The sequence below is a fragment of the Phalacrocorax aristotelis genome, chromosome 17, assembly GCF_949628215.1.
Source record: "Phalacrocorax aristotelis chromosome 17, bGulAri2.1, whole genome shotgun sequence".
Classification (NCBI taxonomy): domain Eukaryota; kingdom Metazoa; phylum Chordata; class Aves; order Suliformes; family Phalacrocoracidae; genus Phalacrocorax; species Phalacrocorax aristotelis.
The window spans coordinates 7,705,801-7,729,194 of record NC_134292.1 but is presented as its reverse complement, the minus strand read 5'-3'; the positions used below and the strand labels follow the sequence as shown (position 1 = coordinate 7,729,194).

The following is a 23,394-nucleotide window of genomic DNA, read 5'->3' as shown; positions in this document are numbered from 1 at the left end:
GGGGGGATATCTGCTCCTGTCGCTTTCCTCCAGGCACTGATGTCCCCCATGTCGGGGAGTTTCCGCTCCCCAAAACGCACGCTGACAGGCATGTGCCCGGCCCGTGCAGCGGCCACGGGCTATAAATAGTCCCTGTGGCGGCCCAGGCGGCTGAGCACGCTCCCGGACTATTTCAGTCCTGGATGGGGTTCAAAATTCCTCTGGAAATAATCGCCGTGGGCCAGCTCAGGAGGAGGATGCTCAGACACTGGCTGAGCACATACCGCCCGCTCGCTGGCCAGGGCTGGACCGCGGCGCCACATCCCACCGGGCCGGCCCAGCGCGAGGGGGCTGCGGGGTCTGTCACGGCCCCCGGCAGGCAGCCGCCAGCGTGGCCGTGAGCAGAGCCGGGGCCTGGCGCGGGGCGCACTTACGTCCCCGCTCGCCTGTCGGAGCAGCCTTCGGAAGACCCAGCGGCTCGTCCTCCCCTTCCCCACAGCAGCTCCGCGAGTGGCACCCCCGGACCCGGGGCTGCTGCATCCCTGGCACGGCTCTGCGTGGGCTCCCCTTCCCCGGGGTCCTGCCTGGGCTGGAGCCCTGGCACCCACCAGCGTTTGGAGAAAATCCTGATTTGACCGATTACAGAAGAACTTACCCTGAATTTTGTGGTAGACCAAAGCCACGGGGCGGGGGAAGGTCCTTGGTGTGCAGAGAAAACAGACGCTTTGGCTACACCTGTATTTAATGTCAGTCTGGAAGCAGCAAGAAGGTGGTGGGGGTGTGTGTTTGTGTGTGCAAAATTATCATAGAAGCTAAATACTTGGGTTTATATCTTCTCACATTATTAATTACCAGTGAGGGCTTCTCACGCCCAGAGCAGCAGCTGCCGGCGGGAGCGGCTGCACACCTTGGCCTCTCGGTCACGCCTTGGCCGTTTGCTCCGTCTCCAGCCACGACGGCTCTGCAAGACACTCGCCCTGTGAGGGTCCTGTTTTGCACCTCCACCAGTCTGTGCTCACGGGACTCAGCATCCCGCAGCAGAGCCTGATCCTGGATGTGGTGCCGCTGCTCCGATGAGGCGCCTTGTCCAGAGCCGGCTCCGGCGGGGCACGGCACCGGCATCACTTTGGCCCGAGTTTGTCCTGCCCGCGCCACGACTCATGGGGCTGAGAGCGGGCGGGTGAAGGCGCGTGTGGCTCCGGAGAGGCTCCTTGTCCTGCCGGGAAGGACAGACGCTGCCCATCGGCCCCAATAACGCTTTGTGGTCACCTATTGATAGTGCTTTGTGGTTTCCTGTTACCCGCAGCAGCCCCGGCGATGCCACATGGGGTCCGTGGCTGCTCCACCTTCCCGTGGTGAGCTGCGAGGAGCCCCGGGCACACGCCGTGTCCCTGGGGCTCGGGGCCCCGTCATAGATACAGGGCTACGAGGACATAGATGACCCAGCTGATGGAGGCGAACAACCCAAAGAGGAGGCTGAAGAGGACCAGCGACTGGGCCTTTTTGGATGCCACGGTCGCCTGGGCCATGTCCCCGCGGCTGAGCGCAGCGCGGGTCTGGCACAAAAGGAGAAGGGGAGAGGTTAGAAGCACTGGGAGGGGGGATTTGAGGCACCAGGTGGGTTTGGTGTAAATCAGGACCGTGTCGTCCTTACCTCGTGGGAGTAGACGAGGGCGATGACCCCCGTCAGCAGGCAGCAGAAGATGGTCACCAGCACCGACTCCACCAGGTAGTCCTTGGGCAGGCGCTGCCCGTGGCTGGTGGGTGACGGCCCTGTGCTCGGCTGCCCGTCGTACTGCGACACGGCGGGGGGTGGTTAGAACTGCACGACCCGCTCCCCCCTCCGCCCCCCAGGTTGTGGTGCTCGAGCATTGCTCGAGGTGCCGCTTGGGACCCCCACAAACCCAGGAGAAGGACTAAGGGGTGACCCCGCTGCAGAGCGGGGCAGGAATACGTCGGGGCGGGGGGTACGTACGATGGTGTAGGGCAGGGGGGCAGGGGGGAATGGCTCCGGCCCCCGCCCCGGCTGGTAGATGACTGGCACTTGCTGGGAGAAGCCGGCCGGGAATGGCGGGTAGAGGAGATGGATGCTCTTGGGGTCCGGGGGCGAATAGGGTGGCGGGTCCCCCTCGAAGGCCGGGTTGGTGACCGCCATCACCACCGTGTGCCCGTCCCCGCGGCCCGTGGCGGGGTCCCAGTGGGTGCCGGAGCTGGGCAGCCCCGCGGCCGCCCCGCAGCCCCGGCCCCCCCCAGGCACGTCGCCCTCCATCCCGCGGAGTCGCCTGCGGGGACAGGGAGGCCGTGGGCTGCCCCGCTGCCCCCACCACCCGCGAGCGAGGGCCGGTGGCAGTGCGGGGCCGTGATGGGACGGGGACAGACCCGGCCCACCGCCTGCGGGAGGGGGTGAGCGGAACCCACCCCGCCACCACCACCCCCCTGCCCCGCGGGAGCCCCAAGCCCCCGTTCCCTGCGCCGCCTCCGTGGCCCCCCCGTGTCCCCGCGCCGTCCCCACTCACGTCGGTGCCCGCGGGGTCCCGCCTGCCGGACGCTCGGGGCCTGGGTCCCCCCCCGGCCCCCGCACGGCCCCGCACCGGGAGCGCAGCGCGGCGGGACGGCCGCGGGGCCGGGCGCGTTAATCATTGACCGGGTGTTTGCCCAGGGCCCTGCGCGGGCGGGGGCCGCTCCCGGCACCGCCACCCCGGCCCCGCGCTCGGGAGGGGCTCCTGGGGGGAACGGGGACGGGACCGGGGGGGGTCCCCCCTCCGCTGGGGACCCCGAGGGCGGCAAACCGGGGCGCCCACCGTGCCGCCCCCCCCCCCCCCGGCTGTGGGGCTGCGGGGCCGGGCGGGGAGGTTGTGCAGGAACGGTGCGAGCGCGGGTGGGCGGTTACGTGCATTTAAACACCTTTTTTTTTTTTTTTTTTTTTTTTTTTTTTTTGTGCATAACTGCATGATTCGTCTTTATATCAAAATATTATGTTTTCATGCAGAAAGTGCTGTCTATATATTGTAGCCATAGCTATTTAACATACAAAACCGATATAAAAATCTATGTATTTAGCGACCCCTATTAGCATTTGTGGGTATGCACGCGCGCGCGCACGCGCATTCCCCCCGCACACGCACCCCCGCACACGCACCCCCGCACACGCACCCCCGCACACGCACCCCCGCACACGCACCCCCGCACACGCGCCTATGCGAGGTACGCGGCACCGACCGGGGGCTGAGACCGGACGCGCTCAGCGCACGTGACCCCGCCGCCGCTGGCCCCGCCCCCGGCCCCGCCCCCGGCCTACACTTCCCGTCGCCCCCCGCGGCCGCCCCGCCCGCCCCGCCATGGCCTCCGCCGGCGGCGCCGAGCCGGAGCGGCCGCACGCGCACCCGCACCCGCGGCCCTTCCTCATCGGCGTCAGCGGCGGCACCGCCAGCGGCAAGGTGAGACCTGGGCCGCGGCTCCGCCCGGGGCGCGGCGGGGCCCGCCGGGGCATCGCGCGGTGCCGGCCGCCGCCTCCCGGCGCAGCCGGCGGGGCGGGCTCGGGCTCCGGCTCCAGCGCCGCTTCCCTCCCCCGGCACCGGGCGCCGCCGGCCCGCGGAGGGGGTCGGGCAGCCGGCGGGGGCGGGGGGGCCGGGCTCGGGGCCGCACTCGGGGGAGGGGGGGTGTCTGCCTTAGCCCGAGCCCGACCCCCCGCCTCCGAGACTCTACCTGAGCCTGAGCCCGACCCCCCCCCCCCGAGGACCCCCCCCCCCCCGGCTCTGCCCGCGCCCCCCCCCCCCCCCGCTCTGCCTGAGCCCCCCCTGCTCAGTCCACAGTCTGCGAGAAGATCATGGAGCTGCTGGGGCAGAACGAGGTGGACCACCGGCAGCGGAAGGTCCTCATCCTCAGCCAGGACAGCTTCTACAAGGTGCTGACCGCCGAGCAGCAGGCCAAGGCGCTGAAGGGGCAGTACAACTTCGACCACCCGGGTGAGGCGGCTCACCGTAACCCTGCCTTCTGGCTGAGGCCCTTCTTCCCGGTCTCTAGCGTGGCTGGGTTAGAGGCTGGAGACCGGCCGGGGCTTACGGAAAGGGCCTGTAGAAAACGACAAGTGTTGAATAACAGAAACGCTCTTTTCCCCACCAAAATGCCTGTTTATCGTTCGCGTGCCCACGCTGCTGTCGTGAAAGCCGCACCGCTGCAGGTGGCAAGGGCTGTTTTAGTGCCCCTTTGCAGAGCGCGGTGCTGGGGAGTTGGAGAGCACCCCGGCTTGCACGGTGCTCTGTTTCCTCATCCTTGGCTGTTGCGAGGACCAGGAATAAAGTACATCGCTCCCCAAACCCTTCCTGGTATTTCTCGTCCGCACCAGGAGCTGCTGCCCTTGCTCGAGGGGGTGCCTTAGATTGCAGACGGGACAACGATCTGCCCGTGGCTGAGGCCTAGAGCCTGCTGTGGGCTCACCTGGGCTGATAAGGAAAAGCAGTAAAGATGTCTGAGGTTTCCGAAATTACTCTTAACTAACGGACTAAAGGAGTTGCACAAAATCATACAATTGCCAAGCAGTTTGGTGAAATTATGCAATTGCCACCTTCACATTTGGGTTCTTAATTTCACTGTATTATAGTTGCTTATAAACAACCAATTCTCCCTTCCTTATCTCTGTAACCAAGTACAGCAATTCTAGTTTGGGAGGGCGGTGTTGGATTGCTGCTGGTAGGAAAGAATAAGTTCCTTTTTTTTCCTAGTGTAATGCTGGGGCAGAGCATTTTTCCTTCAGGCCTAGAAAACCTGAGATCACTGGATATAGCAGCACCTGAACTTCTTCCTCTTTAAACCTTCCTCTTGCAGATGCTTTTGATAATGACTTGATGCATACAACCCTGAAAAATATTGTTGAGGGCAGAACAGTTGAGGTACCGACCTACGACTTTGTGACCCATTCGCGGTAAGTCTCGGTTTTGTGTGCGGCCTTGGGGCGGGTACGGGGGTGTCTCCAGCTGGGCCTGGGGACCGACTGCCTGGCTGCGGCGCGAGCCCCACTGAACGCGTGCTCAGGGTGTCTTTTCCTGGCAGGCTTGCCGAGACGACGGTGGTCTATCCCGCTGATGTTGTTCTCTTTGAGGGGATCCTGGTTTTCTACAACCAAGACATTCGGGACATGTTCCACCTCCGGCTCTTTGTCGACACGGATTCTGACGTCCGGCTGTCCCGCAGAGGTAATGCTCCGCCGTCACGGGCGGCACCAGCCAGCTCGTGTTCCTTATCTGTCCTTCGCCATGTGGCAAAACTCACGGGTTTTATCTTCGCGTCCCAGTTCTGCGCGATATGAAACGTGGGCGGGACCTCGAGCAGATCCTTACCCAGTACACTACGTTCGTCAAGCCCGCCTTTGAGGAGTTCTGCTTACCGGTACTAAATGTTTCACTGATTTCACCTGTGGTTTCTGGGGGGGAAAAGGGGCGGGAGCGCCTGGGGATTAGCTGCACCGGAGATGCAGCAGTGGTGGCTTTTGATATTTGTATTTCATGAGTCCCACGCGCTCCCCTCTGCCTCATGTATTTTACTGTTACAAGCCATGTGTTTAAGGAATGTGAATGGTTGGTCCCTTCTGCTTGCAAAGCACCATGGAAATCCCTGGAGGCGGCGCGCGTTTTCTCACTGCTCGCTGGCCATGGCTATTTTTGCATGGGTCCCTTTGACTGAAACACTCCCACTCTGCATTTATTCTTAAGCCTTGCAGGAAGAAAGAAGAGCTTGGTTTCCAACAGACTCTCAACAGGGAACACTGGTGAAAACCTGGGGCGGACCATTATAGTGTCTGCTGGCTCCGCCATGTAATGCGGGGCCAATTTAGGTGCTCACGTAATCAAATTAATTTGTTAAAAAAAAAAAACAACCCAAAACCCCTTTGAGAACAAAATCCTATATGTGGATTAAATAAGATGGAAAAGGCTAGCTCAGGCGCCTCTCGCTCTAGATCAAAGCAATTTGGGGATTGTAAAAGTACTCATTAGAAATGCTGAATTTGCCAGCCTTTTAATAAGTAGGGGAGGCGGGGGGAAAGCAGGGGCTCTACAGTGGTAAAGATCAATAAAATGTCAACAGAGGCAGGAAGGAATTTCACAGGCACATTGGGTACCTTGGCTCTCGGCAGAGATTTAGCAATGGCTTGTGAAACGCTGATTAGAACCAGCTCTTAGCAAACAGACCTCAGCCTCGAAGGGGATGACCTGTTTGAAGGCAGCATACTCTGCACAAGTGTAGAAGCAAGTACTCCACGCTTGACCTACTGCTTTTACCTGGTGATTCACTGCAAAGGGACAGTAAGAACAATCCCAACCTTAAATGCAGCGCACGTTAGCCGGTACGATTCTCAATTCATTTAGGTGTTCCCATGACTGAGAGCTTTAACTTGCAGCCCCAGAGCACAGAAACCCCTCCATCTTTGGCCCCAGCTTTCTGGCGTTGGGTAGCGTCTTCCTAGACTAAAGCTGACTTTGCCCATTAACTGTCTCCACCGCCGTTGCTGTTTTGCAGACCAAGAAGTATGCGGATGTGATCATCCCCCGAGGAGTTGACAACATGGGTAAAAGGGAGTTCAGTTCTCTGTCCGATTTCTCTGGGGAGGCCGCCTTTGGGGTTGAGAAGAGGCACACCACTGCCTTCTTTGCGTGCTCCTAAGGAAAGGTGGTTTGCTGGTGGGGGGGCTGTAGGGGAGGGAGCCTGACCGGGATGATCAGCTGCTCAGCCTGTGGAGGGCTGGAAAGTGACATGCGATCGGCGATGCAGAGCAGGACCCCGGTGTTACAGCTGGTGCTGCAATTGCTGGTTTCTGCTGAGGGCTGACCTCACTGCAGAGGGCAGGCATAGTTCCATTTAAGTGCTTCTTGTTAAAACTTGAGCTGAACAGGGCTGGATGCTCCACATTTTCTAGATAGCTTGACCAAAAAAGCCCTCATGTCCTATATTTCCTATATTTCTTCTCTGCAGTTGCTATAAACCTCATAGTGCAGCACATTCAAGACATCCTAAATGGAGACATCTGCAAGTGGCAGCGAGGAGCAATGAACGGACACGGTCGGACCTACAAGCGCCCGTTCCCTGAACAAACAGAGAGCAGCAGCGTGCTAGCGGCCGGCAAACGCTCCCACCTGGAGTCCAGCAGCCGTCCGCACTAACCCGTCAGAGCTGAAGGATTTGCCTCTGGTCCAGACCAACACTGAAGACAACTTTGGGAAAGGACTTCAACAGCATGGTGGGTGCAGTGCCCTGTAAATCATCCTAGCAGCGGAGGGGAGACCGGTGCGAGACGTCTCGCAGAGGGGAGCGTTGGCTCCTCTCCCCTCCAAAACCCCTCCCTTTCCTCCTACGATGTCAGAGTTGTGTTACTTGATGAACTGGTTAAAGGCAGTGCTACTTGCCTTTTCTTAATTTTCAAAATGAGATCTAATGCTGAAGTCTCCCCTGAAAATTACGTGCTACCACATGATTAGCAAGATACCCCATTTCTCTGATGATGATCTTCCTTAGCAGGAAAATTATCTGCCTGGTTTTTGGTTTGGGATTTTTTTTTCCCCAAAAGAAAAAAGCCTCTCTATCCAAGACTAGCTCACACCCTGTTAATTTTAACAAGCAGGTGCAGTCGTTGCTCTCCTCCACCTCGTTGGCACCTTGAGTTCTGTATTGCTGTCCTGCTGGCCAGCCTCCTTTTTAGCCTGTAGTAGCATGTGGGGGCAGAAGGATTGACCGCTAGAGGAATCTCTCCCCTGAGACAGAGACAAAATGGAGGCTGTGTGGGAGAAATGGGGACTGCAGTTCATTGGGGAGGGGACAGGCCCAAGAAGTTGTGTGATTCCGGTTCCCTAATTTATTCCTTTCTAAGCCTGTTAACACTGCATGATATTTTTTTTTTTTGTACCCAAATAGTCTCCTTTTCCACAGTTACTGAATGTGTGAGCTCCAACTGGATTGAGTTGCTCATGGAAACAGAAACCTGACCTTGCCAGTATTAGTGTCTTTTAGGGCATTTCTGTACTGCTGGTTGCAGATTCTGCTGGGCAGAATCCATCCGCTTCCAGAGCTGGGAGGTAAGATCAGCAAGGGGGAAAGCCGTGAACTGCGAGAGCCGCCTCCTGATGGCACAAACAGCTCTGGACATGCTTCTGCCCTCAAACAGAGTCAAAGCACTTGCCTTGCACTCAGGCAGTTTAAACTCAAGAATGTTGGGTTTTCTAGAGAGAGCAGACAAGCGGCTGGAAGCATAAGCAGTGACATCCCAGTTTCTGTAGCTTACCCCAGGTAAGTGATACCGCAGCAACATGACGATTCTGGAAAAAAATTCCAAAATGAAGGGCCAGATGGGCCTTTGAAAAAATGTTCTTGTGGTATCCTTCTTGAATCTGGACATCCAGCGTAATTTTAAGGAGGGGAGGGAATGAAGTTTTAAATATTTGCTAGTTTTCTAAAACCAGGGTCTGGCTGTGGGTGTGTTACTTTGGCTAATAAACAAATGACCGAACAGTGAGCAGAGATGACCTTTTTATATAATATTTGTGCTACTTGCACTACACCAGCACAAAGGAACGCTTCTGGAGCTGCTCTTACACTCAGCAGTTCTTTCTTCCCCTTAACTCACAATTATTAGCTTTAGTTCTGTAATGGCTGATGCTTTAGAGAGAAAAAAACACCCAACTTAAAAAAATGCAGTCTGCGCTGTCATCCCTATTTTTTTCAACACTGGAAATCGTTAAAGGTTCATTGTCTATACGCGATCTCCGCAGGTCAGTGGTACGCTTCTGTGCTGCTGAGGAGAAAGCCATGCATTTCATAACTGCTGCTGGGTGCTGTTCAGCTCAGGGTGACAGAGTTAGCGTATGAGCTACCGCACTGAAGCATTAGCTATTGGGGCTGATTAAAGGAGGAGCAAAATAGTCACTAAAACCTACTTTGATTGACTGTGGTGTTTGATCATACCTTCCTCTGGGGGAGGAGGGAGCTAAAAGCAGCCTCGACTAGCATGTGCTACAGCAGTAAAAACACCCTGGGCTGTCTACAACTGCTGTTCTTAGTCAGCTTTGAGCTGTATTGCAAGATCCTGCTGCTGCAGCCACGTGAAGAAAGAAAAAAAAAAATCACCTGTGGTGTAGTTACTGTAACCCTTGTTATATTAAAAATTCCCTACTGAGCAATCCCAGTCCTTCGCTTGCACCTTCTCCTACCCTATGAATTCCTCTGCTGGTGCAAGCCAGGGCATGGGCCAAGTTACAAGGTTTTTACCCTGAGCCCGTGTGTACAAGTTAGAGCAGGTTTCTTTGTCAGCATGCTCAGTTCTACCTTGCTCAGAGTGCCTCCTCCGATGAGACCTGAGGTGTAACCCTGCAGCCCAGTAAATACAGTACGGCCATTGCTGGTAACAGGCCACAGGCTTCACATGACCACTGCAAGGCCAAAAGGACTCTTTGGGCGACTTCTTGGCTGGCCTGAAGCTTTGTTTTAGCTTGTTTAGCTCTAACAGCAATTTTTTAATGTCTATCTGTTTTATTTTTGCTTAGCGTCATAAAAATTATGGTTAAGCCAAACGATTATACACAGATAATAAGTAACAAGTCATTATTCTATGGAGAATGAGCTATTTATAAACTTAGCTTAATGCTGTAATGTAATGAAATAGGGATGAGAGCAGAGCATTGACAGTGGGGGCAAATAATGCATTGTTGAGGAATATAGTCATGGGATTATTCTGAAGACTGCAGGAGCTGGTAAAGCCCAGTTTTTAGCAGTAACAAAGAAAACAGAGAAGTATCCAATAGGTTGGACAGTATTCATTTACAGTAACTTGGCGTGACAGGGAATTGCAGACCAAGATGCTAGGGAACATTTTAAAAAAAAAAAAGTGCAATGTAGTGCAAGAAGGAAGAAACCATCAATGCCATACTCCCAGGAAAGAGCAAGAAGGACCTCTTGCAGCATACTCTTCCCAGCAAAGGACCTGGGATGCTGTCGACTGAAGTTGGCAACCTTCGGACCCTGAGGGGCCGTAGAAGGGTGAATGTAACTGGGGTAGAGATTGGGAATTGTGCTCGTAACAGCTATATTACTGTTGAGACCTTTTTTGTAACAGTATTCTTTTATTTTCTTTTTCTGTGGTACTTCGATCTGGACTACTATCAGTTATTTGATCAGACTGTTAAGATTTTGATTATACTGACAATAAATTCTTGGCTTTGCATAAAAGGCATTTCCTTTGGCCTGTAACAAAATTGTAGTTGTTACTGTTTTCGGATAAGGATGTTCCAGCTGTCCTTCCAGCGCAACTGCTTGAGTTCAGCAACAGACAGCGAGGGCTTCCCATAGGTCACAGGGCTGAATGTGCAATAGACGAGGTAAACTGACGAGAACCAGGCTACGGTCAATGCACTGAACATGCTCTTGAGAAGCAGAGAGCTGGGATGAGAGAGGGAAAGAGCAGTCAAGTTCCAGCAAGGCTGGCCGAACACTTCATTCAAAGGGAAGACCTACATACCCCACCTCGAGTACTGTGTTCAGTTTTGGGCCCCTCACTACAAGAAGGACATTGAGGTGCTGGAGCGTGTCCAGGGAAGGGCAACAAAGTTGGTGAAGGGTCTAGAGAACAAGTCTTATGAGGAGCAGCTGAGGGAATTGGGGTTGTTTAGTCTGGAGAAGAGGAAGCTGAGGGGAGACCTTATCGCTCTCTACAACTACCTGAAAGCAGGTTGTAGCAAGGCAGGGGTAGGTCTCCTCCCTAGTAACAAGCGATAGGATGAGAGAAAATGGCCTCAAGCTGCGCCAGGGGAAGTTTAGGTTGGATATTAGGAAAACTTCACCGAAAGGGTTGTCAGGCATTGGAACAGGCTGCCCAGGGAGGTGGTGGAGTCTCCATCCCTGAAGGTATTTAAAAGAAGGGTAGATGTGGTGCTTGAGGATATGGTTTAGTGGTGGACTTAGCAGTGATAGGTTAGTGGTTGGACTCGACAATCTTAAGGGTCTCTTCCAACCTTAACGATTCTATGATTCTATATGGCCTATGTTCTCTAAAGGCAAATGCCAAAGTATGGCCACTGCTGCAAAAATCACTGCTTTACCGGCAGCAGCTTGCCAAGGTGACAGCCCTAGAGGAAAGAACTGTGTCCCTTCTCTTGTCTGTCTATCTGTTAAAACCCAGTACCTGCAGAGATGATCGCTGAGGTGCTGTAATACGATGGGGATCAGGAGAATCTGGAAGGTAAGGGCAGGCAGATAGTGGTACAGAAAAAGTGTTTTCTCCATCACGAAGAAGGGCAGGTAATTCACAGCCCAGCCTCCAACACAGATCCGCCCGGCTGATACCCACCGCTGCCATTTGCCTGCGGGAGACAGGAGATATCTCAAAGCACAGTGCTTGGAAACCTAAAGTCTCTAAGAGGTTGCCTACTTGCATGGTTTGGTGTTTTTCCCCGCTCTCTACAGTTCGCGCTAATATGATCTTTAGCTTGATCACACTCAACTGAGGGAGATTTTGTCACACTTACGAAGTACCCGTCAGGACAGATTACAGCCAGCATGAAGCAGCTTCACAGCATGACACTAAAATGTACTGCCAGAAAGGTAGGCATAAAACTGCCCGGCCAGACAGAGGAGATGGTACCTCGGTTGGAATGAATCCATCTACAATACGTCCCTCCCCCCACAGCCAGTCCCTACCTCTTTTAAATAGTGACAAAAGGGTTCCATAGAAACAAATCTAGTGCCTGGAGATTTCTTACAGCCAGGGAATGAGTCAGACAAATATTAGTCTGGCTACTGTATTTTCTCATGAGGTGATGGTCACATTGTGATGACCATAATCAGCCTCCTTGTGGGCTACTCCAGATGTTTGTGTGTCCCAAATAAAAATTTTGGGGCTCGTGGCAGGAAAGTGCTAGCACAGCCAAGCACGTAGCTGAAAAAAAAAAAAAGAAACCAACGTGCCTTTGGATCCATTAAAGTGTAGCAGAACAAGAGCCAACCCCCAACCTCGACGCACACCCACAAAATGGAATCAGACCTTCAGGAATGTCGTAAATCCTTCTCCTTCGTCGTATCAAGTACCACAGGGACAGACACATGTAGACCACAGCAGCGACGTTAGCTGAAGCCCAGGTGACAACATTCCCAAGGAGGTGGATCTGGGCCTGAAGGATTAGAAGATGGTCTAAGCCAGAAGCAGGAACACGCTGCAGTTCTTTTAGGAAAATTTCAATATTACTTACATGTACCTGCTAAATTAAATGTCAGAACATGCCTGGCTAGTAACCTTATCTTTCCTGCAACAAAGCTAGTTGATGAACTTTGCTGCTTTAAGACTCTTTTGTAATGTAAGGCATTTAAAAGATGCTCTTGGAGAGGAACTCATCTTCTAAATGGAATCAATAACAGAAACTATTAAACGGCAGTTTTCCTTTGCAAAAAAAAAACAAAACGCGCAAGGTGACACGATTTAATTAAAAGCAACTACTGTCAAAGCAGTATCACATGGAAAAAAAACCCAAGCCCAAACCTCAGGGAAAATATATTCTTAATACAGGAAGAGCCGATCCTGGAGCAGCTCCCTGGCTGGAACCGCTGCCCTGCTCGCTCTCACACTCAAGGAGCTCACAGCTGAACTGAACTCTGCTTTCTTCACCAGGTTCACGTTTACTTCTACCTCTCGTACTTACACCAGAGGTTGGGTGGAGCCAGTAGGCAATATTTGTGTCCATTGTGATCCAGTCAAGAGCAGAGGAGCTGTACTTATGTTCTGTGTCTTCATTTTTTAATGTGAGTATTTTCCACTAGGAAAAAAAGTAAACAGGCGGCTTTCAGAATTGGAAAAATGAGGGGGACAGAAGGCATGGGTGAACAGCTCCAGATGTAACACGGCAAGTTCTTAACCTGGGAGCGGACTAAGATTTTACATATCGTCTCATACTGGATATTGATCAATAAAATGGTTTTGTTTTGTTCTTATATAATGCACTCTCCACAGTGAATTTCTGTAGTGTTAGTAAGGGGCATCGACACTACTGCCTGCATATATAACACGTTGCAGTTCAGTTTCAGACAGCTTCTAGGTGCCCAATTCATCTTCCTCCCCTTCCTTTTTTTTTTTTTTAACACAATCACTGGGTATTCGTTACCGAGTCGCATAGCTGCACAGTTCTCTGATGCCTTTCTAAATGCCTTCAGAAATATTCTTTTTTCCAGCGAGGAAGCCAAACTACTCCATCAGCAAGGAATAAACAATGAGTCCTCAGGCTCAGAGTTTGCAGAAATGCTCAGGTTCCTGCTCTGCAGGAGAAGTTAAAATGACAGGAGTAAGGAGACCCTCACCTGCAATTCTGTGAACTTTGCCATGAAGCTGAGGTTTTTACTTATGTCCATCTGCGTGGGAGAGTGGAGTTCCACTTCTCTCTCTTTTTGCTCTTGGCCTGGAAGAAAACAGCATATCTTGGAAATAGCCGCATAACAGGAAGAAAGCTAGAAAGGAGAGAGAGCACATATGATATACCCCTGCCTCCTCAGAGAGCCCTTCTCCAATACAGCCCAACTGCAAGAGTGCTCTAAGGGGATTTGTAAGGATTCTGATGTCATGGTAGAGCCAGAGCATGCTGAACACACATAGACACGACACGACCTTCCCGTAATATGAAGCCTCCCCCGAGTCACAGAAATCTGCTTCGAGAGCATGGCTGAGACAGACGTACTTTTCCCATATCTGTGCTCCTCCACATTCCACACCATGCTCTGGTGGTAGCCTTTGGACAGCTTCTCTCCAACCACCTCCAGCTGCCGGTATCCCCACTCGGGTAAAGATGCTCCACTGAGCTGAAAGGGAAAGAGGACTGTAAACTTACAGTCCTGCCAGTTTGAACTTCCAGATGGAAGTTCCTAGGCCCTGCCTGAGCGGTGGATCACAGCAAGGGACTGCTAGAACGTATGTGCAGTCACCATGCACTACTGTCTCAACAAATGCTACAGCCATCAAGTCAGGGATTCTGGCAAACTCTGCGAAGAGATCTGTAACTGTTCCTGCTGCTGTCACATACTACTCACAGACTCAGCAACAATTTCTCAGGCAGTATCTAAGGCCCAGTTGTGAACAGGGGCCACAACCTCCTGCACAACAGCTCTGCGTGCTGGAAATGAGTAAAGTCTGAGCATGACTACCTTGAAACATGTGCTGCCCTTTTACCACTTTGAGCACGTTTATTGTTTCCATATATTTACTTATTTGATTAGTGGTTTAGGCATTTTGGAGCAGAGAGAGTAATAGTTTATGAGCTTACAAGAGCTGCACGGAGGAAAAGCTATAGGGGAAGAAACATAAATCCACCTGCCTTTAGCACTGCAGAGGTGTTCACATGAACAAACCTCACTTCCGACAAAATTGTCTTCCACACATCTGTGTCAGACTCCCGATTTACAATTTCCTGCAACACAAAGATGTCTTTGGATCTTCATGTCGTCTCAGCTGTTTCTGCTGGAACATGATGAGCTCCTCCCTTCTCTTTGACCACTCACCACTCTCCAGAGGTTCTGTGCTGGCATGGATATGTTATAATCAATATAGCAGGAAACTTCTTGGGAGTGAGGGCTAAGAGGGGCAGCAACATCATGCCTAGAAGACAAGTGAAGTAAGATCCTCCAACACCTTTCCTAAATTCATATAAAATCAAACCCATAAAGGTACTGAAATGGCTTAGACCAGATTCAGTAATGAAGAAAAGTCAGTAATAAAGCAAAACCAAGTAACCCATTTACACAGTTTACTCTGAAATAGAACACCCCACTACCAAGAGCTGCCAGGGACAAGCTCAGAGGAAGCCAGTACAGATGCATGCTATGCCAGGCTGAAGAACAAGCACTGATTGTGACGAACAGAGACACTGTTCACTGGGGTTTCCAATAATGAATGAATTAGGTTTGGAAGGGACACAGCAAAAACCCAAGCTCAAAACAACTCCCTTCCTAAACTGAGTGATATTCAAGTACACACAGGAGCCCTTCGGGAAGCAGTCAGGAGGCAATGTCATACTGCAGTCTTTGCAAAACAGGCAAGAATCCAGGGCAAGCAGCCACAGCACACTGGATGCTCCAAGAGGTCTTCCTAATGTACAGAGCACAACCTTCACGCAGGAGTATGCCACCAAAGTCAGCACGTGACTTTAGGTTAACAGTCAAACAAAATACTAAACATCTGCACCTGCCTGGAGCGGAAGCAGTGAAGGGGCAAGGATGAAGACTCACCAAGGGGACTCTGTATTTAGGAATCTGCACAACTATGAATTGTGAACATGGGTGACACCACCGCTAGCCCCTTCTAAAGGCCACCAGCAGAGATGACCAGAAAGAGCCAGCAGTCACTGAAGAGTTTGTGATTAGTATCAAACCCCACTGCCAGGTCAACTGCAAACAATAATTAAGCATACAGCATCCTTTGTCTGGGCCACAGGACGGCTCATGTAACTGACCGTATGAGGTCCATCCCAGCCCCGCTGTTTAAAGAATCCGTGAATAACAGGCAGTTTATGGCACATCTGAATGTAAGCGTCACTGCGCTTCAACCCCGCAACAGCTATTCTGAGAGACAACAAGGCAGAAAGAGCCAGCAGGCTCAGCAGAGCAGAGGATGAGGAAAGGACTTACGTGTTGAGGTACCGAGTCGTGATGCCGTGGACCAGCTGCACGATGTGTCCGTGTCTGACAGGACGGGGTGGATTACTCACCACCAGCTGCTGCCTGGTGGAGTGACACCCAAGAGGAAGCCGTTACATTCTGCTTTCTATATAACGCAAGCTTGTCATGACCAAAGTGTTAGGTCAAGAAGCTGCAGGCAGGGACAGACATTTAGGCAGTAAGATGAAAAATTCAAGTAATCTATAGATTGTACCAGAATGGAAACAAAGCTCATCAAGGCAAAGGTGAGTTAAGGGCAGAATGACTCAGAGGATCAGTAATGAGATACTGACACCCCAGCCATTAGTCAGTGATCTGAATCCCGGTCAGTCAGGAGCGAGTTCAGATTATTCCCACCACACAGCTGCTTGGTGGCTTCTGCGAAATGAGTAAGTGCTTCAGTGAGGTCTGACAGGTGCTTTTACTACAACTGATGTTGCTTTTGGCAGAATTACAAGAGAGATCAATGGCTATCTCCACCACGAAGACCAAACTCTCACCTTGCTTCTGGACAGGGCTAAGGCATGCTTTGGCAAGGGGAATGCTGCAGTTCACCTAAGTGCTGCCTGCTTTTTACTGTTCTGTAGAAGGACTTCATAGCCTCCAGGGCTCACAGAAGTCTTGAGTTTGAAGAATTTTAAGAAGGTAGTTGGTTTCTTTGGTTCTGGTAGAGCCCCTACTTGACAGGTCTTTGCTATGGACAAACCTTCCCAACGTGGGTATGATATATAATGGCGCAGAGTCCTTCTGGTAGGACTGCTTATACAGTTCCCAGAGCAACATAAGAAACCTACAAAAGCATCTTTTTCATCAGTATGAAATAATATCGCACAAGGGCTTTTACTGCAAAACTACAAGAACAAAGAGTCCTGCTCCTCACTGACAGTTACAATGGCAAAACACTTCAGCACGAACCAGGCCTCACAAGTGCAGGCACCCACTTGGAATCCCTCCCCATGTGGCAGATTCTACAGCTCATCTCATACTTTAAGTAAAAAGAAATACTTGTTCTGCAAAAGTGAGTTCTACCCTCTTCTGAGACCCATTCAAGTTCGATAAAACTCATCAAGGAACTCTAATGCCATGGCTCACACACCAAAAAGCAGAACTTCCCTTTCATGCAAAGCACCTGAAGAGTTCCCACCGGTCCCATGAGTCTTTAAAGTTCCCCTTGCGCACAGCACAGCCCGCGTTCTGGCAGGAGCCGTTCAGAAAGAATTTCTGAGTCCTCAATAATGCTTTTACCATATTGAGGAGGACTGTGCAAACAGCCACCCTTACCAACTCTGCAGCTGACATTTCTTGCTCAGGATCATGCGTGGCCTCTACGCCCGTTAGCAGAGAATAGTTATGTCCAATCCAACCTATGCCCTGGTTAGGTTTTGGAAGCATATAGAAGCTACGCTTACAGCAGAGTGGCATTTAAATCTCTTGCATACTCACATTCCAGGATCTTTGACAATCCACCAGTTGTTCACATCCTTGAAGGGGTAGCAGGTCACCTGCTGTTGATGGGAACTACCTCGGCCATTTTCATACCTGTACAGAAGGTTAAAAAACCGCACCGGTGTGTAACAGTACATTTCTGTTCTCAACAGAGTCACAGCAATACAAAACCAGTACCAGGTCACTGGCTCCATTCCTACAGAGCACACAGAACCTGTGCATCTGCAGTGTGCTCTGAAGGATTAATAAAGAGATTGCCGGGACCCAAACTGAGATTCTTGGACTGGCAGGTGAAGAACCAGAGCATACTTTCACCCTAACAATACAGACCCAAACAGATTCCTCACCTGATGGGATAAGTATTTGTGTGAGAGTGGAGCCAACACTGCATGGGCTTGCCCAGCACGTTCCGCAGAGTAATCTGAGAGCCGTAGGCCACCTCTAAGGGCTGACCCTGAGTGATACGAGCCAGCCCACCCTGAGAAGCATAATGACAGGATAAGTGGAAAGAAGAAGAAAAGACCCAGGGAATGTTTAAATTCTGTGAAGAGTCACTAGCCATTTTAACATAGCAGTATCTTTGCACAATGCCTTCTCGTTTGGTTGTATCTACAAAAATCAAGGCTTGCAGCATGATACTCGGCAAACAGTAAATACACCAATGCCTGAAAGACTACAGGGCCTTAGGGAATACCCCTAAAGTCACGCTATTCTAAAAGACAGACAAAGCACTCTTCTACAGAAAATCGTACTATCATCCTGTAGTATACAATGTCATCCCTTAAGAGTTCAGTACTGTATCTGCTTCTGTGGAGTTTCCTGTAGGAAGGGACAAACCTTCAGCAGAAGAGTGAACATATTGTTCTTGGTTCACTGGGAAAAGCTTTTCATCCATTATTCGGATTTCAGTCATTATTGCTTCATCTTAAGGCAGTACTACAGCAGCAAAGTAGTTAAATGACATAAAATGAACAAATATGTGGGATCAAAGGAACAAGATTGCACACCTTTCTTCTAATAGTGAATACAAGACAGATCTCCTCCTGTTCTCCCCTAATAAATCAGTTTCTTGATCACGTTTTCTTTACCTCTAAGCTGGCTTGGAAAGCACTTGTCATAATCTGGTCATGAGGCCCAGAGCGATACAGCAAAGTCAAGTGAACGTAGAAGAAGGACAGGTACATGGCCACTGGGATGATGATGAGGGCCAGTCCCCTAGCTAGAAAATGGCATATCAAGGAAACCTGGAAGAACACAGAGAACTCAGTGGTTTCATGCTCCAGATATTAAAAACACCAGTGCCTTTGGCTTGTTTTGTTTGGCTTTTTTAAGTTTCCCCAACCACCCCCATTCAGCTATAACTTCATGGACAGCTGGATAACTTCCTCCGATGATTTGAGCTGGAGCCAGCAGGAGGTATGTGAAACAGTATAGGTTTGAGCCACAAATCAGCAAGACATGGATAAGAGCAGAAAAGCCAGCCATGCACGCATGCTTTTCTTAAACTTAACTCCATCTTCCCCAGCAACTGAGCCGGGAAACTGTTCTATGACAGGAGGATTTGCAGCCTACAGCAAGGAATTTTAGTATGAAAAACAGCTACAGACAGCATCATAATCTGTGAGCTTGCAAGGCTCCTAGCTGGCTCCTGTACTGAAAAGTTACACATAATATATTTTGCACATTGTGCTACCTACATTTGACAAGTTTTGGTCTCCTATCATTTGCCAGAAGTGGAGTCCTGCGATGGCCAAGAGCAGTATATAGGTAAACAGGCCCATATATTTCACTCTGAAAAGAAAGCGCATACAAAAATGAACACAGTTAAAAACTACAGTTACCTAATACAAGACATAAACATTTGAACTTTCTCTTGAATAGGATGCATTGAAGTCCAAGGACTTAGATCCATGACACATTTGGTTCAACAACATAAATAAGCCTCAAGGCTTTGACACCAGAAGGTATCATTTGTTTGCCAATTACATTAAGCAACCACACTGTCAGAGAACCTTCTCGATAACAAGGTGGCAAATCACAAAGCACAGAGTCCCTAAATTCAGACTTACTGAAGGATCAGGCAACTAGGAGGGAGGGGTGAAATGCTGATGCTAATTTATGACATAAAGCCTTCTTTGAGAAATGCATTTTGTTCTTCCCAGGAGAGTACCCTCTAATGCCTGGTATTGCCCACTGTGAATTGACATCCTCTCCACGGAAACGATCTAACTCACTAAAAAGTCATGGAGATGTCTGCTCAGAACAGCACCAAGAATCAGTCTTCAAAACCCAAAGCCTCACTGCCACCTCAGATGGCACACAGGAGAGCCAGCTTTCTAAAACAAGGTAAGATGTCACCACTTACCCAACTGCACAAGAACAAGCTATTCCCGTCAACAGAAGCCAAAACCACCAGCTTCCAGAGAAGAAACTTAAATAAAAGGACAAAGGAAAGGACATTATGGTAAGATCTGGGCACCTTCTTAGGATCCTGAATTCAGGTAATTTAACTTGAAAAAAACTTGCAGGACTCTATTATTCCTTATTCTACTCAGAGGTATCTCGTTCTGAACCTCCCACGCCACCAACTCTCAGCCCTGACCTACAGGGTGTTGTCAAATGTACTCCTCCATATCCTGAAAAGCCAAACTGAATGCTACCTGCCTTCTGATACTACAGATAAAAGAAATGTATTAAATCACTTGCTGGGCTCAGTTTAAAGATAATTTTACTTTAACAAAGATTACTTTATCCTCTGCAAGGATCAGAGAACATGTGAAGTCACAAGAAAAGAGACAAAGATCTCTAAATTCAGTGCCTGTAAACAGTAACAAAGGAGCGTTAAGTAACCTGTTATCATCAGTGTTGCTGTGCACAGAGGCAAACCTTCCAATAAAAAATCTGGGTGGGCAAAGGAGTGCTCCCATGGGATTTTATTTTTATTGTAAAATGAAGAAGACAACCTTGCTACCAGTTAGAACATTCTTTAGCTCTCTCTGCTCAGAAGAGAAAACTTCTGGGGCAGCCACATGAGAGGTCAAAGCGTTGGATTTTACAGACAGATGAAGCAAGTTACAGAACGGTGAAGTGACTTACAGAAAAAACACACACTGTCTATGACAAAAAAAGTCTCACCACAACAATATTCCAAAGGATGGGAGACAATCCAGCTTTACCTGTGCCTTTGCAAATTGTAGAACTTCAGGTAGGACAAAACTGCAAGTAGGATAAAAAAAATCAATATTGATTCCAGGAGCATGAACCTTGACTGAGTGATCAGAGAGTTCTCTGTTGGGAGAGAGAGAGAGACAAAATTAGAGAATCTTATCTATAGGCAAGCGCTACCTCAGACAATCACATCCTTATCCAACAGAAGGACCTGCCCCTTTACGGACAGCCAATTCACTTGTGATCTCACTGGCTGTAACAGGAAGGTGTTGGGTTTAAAGGGACAAAAACCTTCCAGCTGGAGCAAAGTACATGGCCGTAACTGTCTCCAAGGACAAAGAGGTGGGCAAGTAGTAAAGTCTGGCAGGAGGCAGATAAAGGTCTGTGTTTGCCTACAAAGGCAAAGAAAATCAATGCTGGGAAATCCAGAAAGGTGCTTCTCAAGGCAAAGAGAGTCAAACAAGTGACCCCAGCAGGTAACGAGCATGATGACAAATCTTCAAGAAAGTGAGCTGCGATGCGCTGCTTTGTGCAGGATTCCCTTAGCCAGAATCAGAGCAGCCAGTAGCTAGGAGAGGCTTCTCTTATCAGACTGCTAAAGGGCTGTTGAGAGGCTCTTTCCCTTTCAGGCAGCTGCCAGCAGACCCTCAGAGAAAAAAAATCAGCTGAGTTGTACACACCAGAACAGTGTCAAATCATGGTGCTAAGGACACAGACTGGTTTGCTGCAGTTTGGAGATGAAGAAATTTTATGAGCTTTAACTGTAAGTAGGGTCATCCTGCTGTTAAACACCAGTATGTTGTGACTCATCCTGTAAACCTCTGAGGAAGAGAGTACAGGCCTCCTTGCATAAAAGAAACGTGGTTTTCTGTGAGGCTGTTAAGGTTGCCCACTTTGCTTAATAATGAAATACACTTGTGTAGAATCTCAGCCTAGAATGGCAGCCTGATGCAGAGCTGTAGGGCTACAGGAGACCCAAGAGGCTCAGCAGAGACTGGTACAGGCCAGGGCTGAAAGTGGGCTCTGATGTGTTGTTAGCATCCTATGGGGAGATGCTACTCCACCCTTTTATGTGCCCTAAAAAATCACAAGAGGAAAAGGGACCCTTCTCCCTCTGTGTGAAGAAAGGGGCCCAAAGGAATAATCTTACCTAAGAGAATCAGAAGAGCAGCTCCAAGTGCCGCACAGTGGGAAAACTGCAGTTCTACCAAAATCTGGTATGCTAAAGGCACACAGAGAGCACCAGCCAGCGCTGGCAGGAGTCGCAAGGACTGAACAGGAACATTCACGCTGTATTCTGAAATAGGAGACAGCATTGGTGCACAAATTTGGAAACTATTAATTGCAGAGAAGACAGATCAATACAGAACTCCTCACGACTATGACGAGTTGTTGAATCTAACTCCTACTCCTTAAACCGTTTTAACCGATTTAGAAAATTTATGCTATGGAATCATAATGCCTTAAACTTCTGTTAGAGACTGCAGAAGACGTATTTAAGAGGAGAAGTGAAGGTTTCAGATAAAGCATTATTTCCACTAGTCAGGAAAAAGGAATTTGTCAGCCGCTGAAATACTGCTTATTTTCTCAGAAGAACGAGACACTTAAAATCAGCTCTTACCAGCTCCAATCCTGTTCCATAAGAAGTTTCCATCAAATCCTCCTAAGTAACCTACAACATAAGCAACAATTCAGAATTTCCAGTCTCAAAACAAATATAAAAGCTGGTGCTAAATTGGTACTGGAATTGTTTCCCAAACACTTAGCTTTTCCAAACATGAAAGCCCTCTTTCGTGCTTTTCCGCCTGCAGCAGTCCTTGATTATGTGCAGAGACACAAAGAATAGGAATTGGGAACAACAGATTTGCAGTGACAAAGTTACATGTATATTTAATCTCTCCTTCCCAACAGACACTTTTACGTTGTGCATATCTCAGCTACAGAAAGGAACTCGGGCCTGGAAGTCTGCTAGTTGCCTGCTATTTCTAGTCGCTAGCAGTTCTCATCTTACCTTTCTCTTTATCCAAAGGACTGGATAATAATGAGGTAACGGATCCATGGCTCCATCACCTGTCCAGTGTTTATGCAATAGCCCACTACCAATACTAAATAAGGGAAATACTTATTCTCTCTACATCAGAATCAGCTGCCTTGTGTTTTTTCCTCAGTAACAGGACCTGACAATTTGCTTCTAACCAGCACTTCTCTCTTCCACAGAAACAGACAACAGCACTTCCCAGTTCCAGGAGACACCCTACCTCCCAAAGCTAGCAGCATATGGCCAAAGGGTGGGCCGCTGTCATCCACAAAGAAGATTCTCTTCATGTAGAGGGAAACGAATTGGCCATAATAAACTTCATCAAAACTGAAACACAAGAGGCAGAAACATGTCAAGTCTCACTGGAAGTATCCTGCAGGCTATGGGGATACTAGGGAAGGAAACTGATTCGTTGGAAAAAGGCTAAGAATACAATGAAGCGCAGTGGCTTTGCCCCATTACCTTCCCCCCAGGAGTTTCTATTAGGGAAACACTATCACCGTATTTACAGAGGCTGACATCAGGCAAGCTCTGCTCTTCTGCTCCTGCATTCTTACCACGAGTGTTTAAAAAATAAAAGTCGGTGTCATTCATGTAGGAAATAAACTATTTTACTCACACTACAGCCTGTGGATAGGAAAGCCCCCAAAGACGGCTTATTAATCCCATCACAGTCAATGCCACAAGGTTCATATTTATCTCTGCAGTAACCACAACCGGGTTCTTCAGAAATCCCAACATCCTGTCAAAGGTCTGTCCAAATCTCTGAGAGCAAACAGAGGAGAGCAGCAGTCACGCTTTTGCTCAAAGCGAACTGAAGATCATTTGACAGAAAACACTCCACTACTTTCTGCTACAGTCAGTTCATGGTAACTGATCTTCCAAAGTTCTCTCGCTTTCCATGTTTATGTGTTTCCTGCTGTATCTACAGGAGTAACTGTAAAAATGAAGTTACTAAACTAACATGCTTAACTTTTCACCTGCCCTGCTTCTACATGGTATGGTTCTCTGCCATCAGTAGTAAGCTAGGAACTTTGCTTATTCTTACACTGAGAACGTTCTGCAGAAACGCAAATAGCTTAATTCAAGCCTAC

The 23,394-nt window shown here is 49.7% G+C and overlaps 3 protein-coding genes across 5 annotated transcripts; 1 reads left to right on the top strand and 2 right to left on the bottom strand.

Moving 5' to 3' along the window:
• Window positions 1-703: 703 nt before the first annotated feature.
• PRRT1B (proline rich transmembrane protein 1B) lies at window positions 704-2,582 on the bottom strand. The gene is made up of 4 exons (XM_075112620.1): window positions 2,496-2,582; window positions 1,955-2,261; window positions 1,634-1,774; window positions 704-1,535 (listed from the first exon to the last, which is right to left on the bottom strand). The coding sequence occupies exons 2-4, from the start codon at window positions 2,246-2,248 to the stop codon at window positions 1,389-1,391; spliced, it is 582 nt and encodes a 193-aa protein (XP_074968721.1). The 5' UTR covers window positions 2,249-2,261; window positions 2,496-2,582; the 3' UTR covers window positions 704-1,388.
• A 690-nt stretch (window positions 2,583-3,272) lies between these two features.
• UCK1 (uridine-cytidine kinase 1) lies at window positions 3,273-10,192 on the top strand. The gene is made up of 7 exons (XM_075112619.1): window positions 3,273-3,416; window positions 3,785-3,944; window positions 4,804-4,900; window positions 5,029-5,171; window positions 5,270-5,364; window positions 6,493-6,541; window positions 6,946-10,192. Exons 1-7 carry the CDS (start codon window positions 3,318-3,320, stop codon window positions 7,131-7,133), a joined length of 831 nt encoding a protein of 276 aa, XP_074968720.1. The 5' UTR covers window positions 3,273-3,317; the 3' UTR covers window positions 7,134-10,192.
• Window positions 10,063-23,050, bottom strand: POMT1 (protein O-mannosyltransferase 1). 3 transcript variants are annotated; one of them, XM_075112615.1, is made up of 19 exons: window positions 22,920-23,050; window positions 22,521-22,627; window positions 21,884-21,934; window positions 21,413-21,559; window positions 20,271-20,382; window positions 19,460-19,525; window positions 18,792-18,885; window positions 18,183-18,338; window positions 17,442-17,572; window positions 17,092-17,187; window positions 15,619-15,711; window positions 14,494-14,590; window positions 14,310-14,402; window positions 13,677-13,797; window positions 13,303-13,400; window positions 12,651-12,764; window positions 11,999-12,125; window positions 11,141-11,318; window positions 10,063-10,398 (listed from the first exon to the last, which is right to left on the bottom strand). In XM_075112615.1, exons 1-19 carry the CDS (start codon window positions 23,039-23,041, stop codon window positions 10,224-10,226), a joined length of 2,178 nt encoding a protein of 725 aa, XP_074968716.1. In that variant the 5' UTR covers window positions 23,042-23,050; the 3' UTR covers window positions 10,063-10,223. The 3 variants fall into 3 exon arrangements, with proteins under 3 accessions (XP_074968716.1, XP_074968718.1, XP_074968717.1); XM_075112617.1 differs by having other exon boundaries at window positions 11,141-11,190; XM_075112616.1 differs by lacking the exon at window positions 12,651-12,764.
• Between the last annotated feature and the right edge of the window lie 344 nt (window positions 23,051-23,394).

Excerpts from the sequence above, each read along its gene's own strand:
- PRRT1B (XM_075112620.1), bottom strand. The coding sequence starts at position 2,248 with ATGGAGGGCGACGTGCCTGGGGGGGGCCGGGGCTGCGGGGCGGCCGCG. Across the intron at positions 1,775-1,954 it reads CCCCCCTGCCCTACACCATC|TACGACGGGCAGCCGAGCAC; the intron begins GTACGTACCCCC and ends GCCGTGTCGCAG. Across the intron at positions 1,536-1,633 it reads CCCTCGTCTACTCCCACGAG|ACCCGCGCTGCGCTCAGCCG; the intron begins GTAAGGACGACA and ends CTTTTGTGCCAG.
- UCK1 (XM_075112619.1), top strand. The coding sequence starts at position 3,318 with ATGGCCTCCGCCGGCGGCGCCGAGCCGGAGCGGCCGCACGCGCACCCG. Across the intron at positions 3,417-3,784 it reads GCGGCACCGCCAGCGGCAAG|TCCACAGTCTGCGAGAAGAT; the intron begins GTGAGACCTGGG and ends CCCCCTGCTCAG. Across the intron at positions 5,172-5,269 it reads CGTCCGGCTGTCCCGCAGAG|TTCTGCGCGATATGAAACGT; the intron begins GTAATGCTCCGC and ends TTCGCGTCCCAG.
- POMT1 (XM_075112615.1), bottom strand. The coding sequence starts at position 23,041 with ATGTTGGGATTTCTGAAGAACCCGGTTGTGGTTACTGCAGAGATAAAT. Across the intron at positions 13,798-14,309 it reads ACACCTCTGCAGTGCTAAAG|CTCAGTGGAGCATCTTTACC; the intron begins GCAGGTGGATTT and ends TTTCCCTTTCAG. Across the intron at positions 10,399-11,140 it reads CTCAGCGATCATCTCTGCAG|CTCTCTGCTTCTCAAGAGCA; the intron begins GTACTGGGTTTT and ends CTCTCATCCCAG.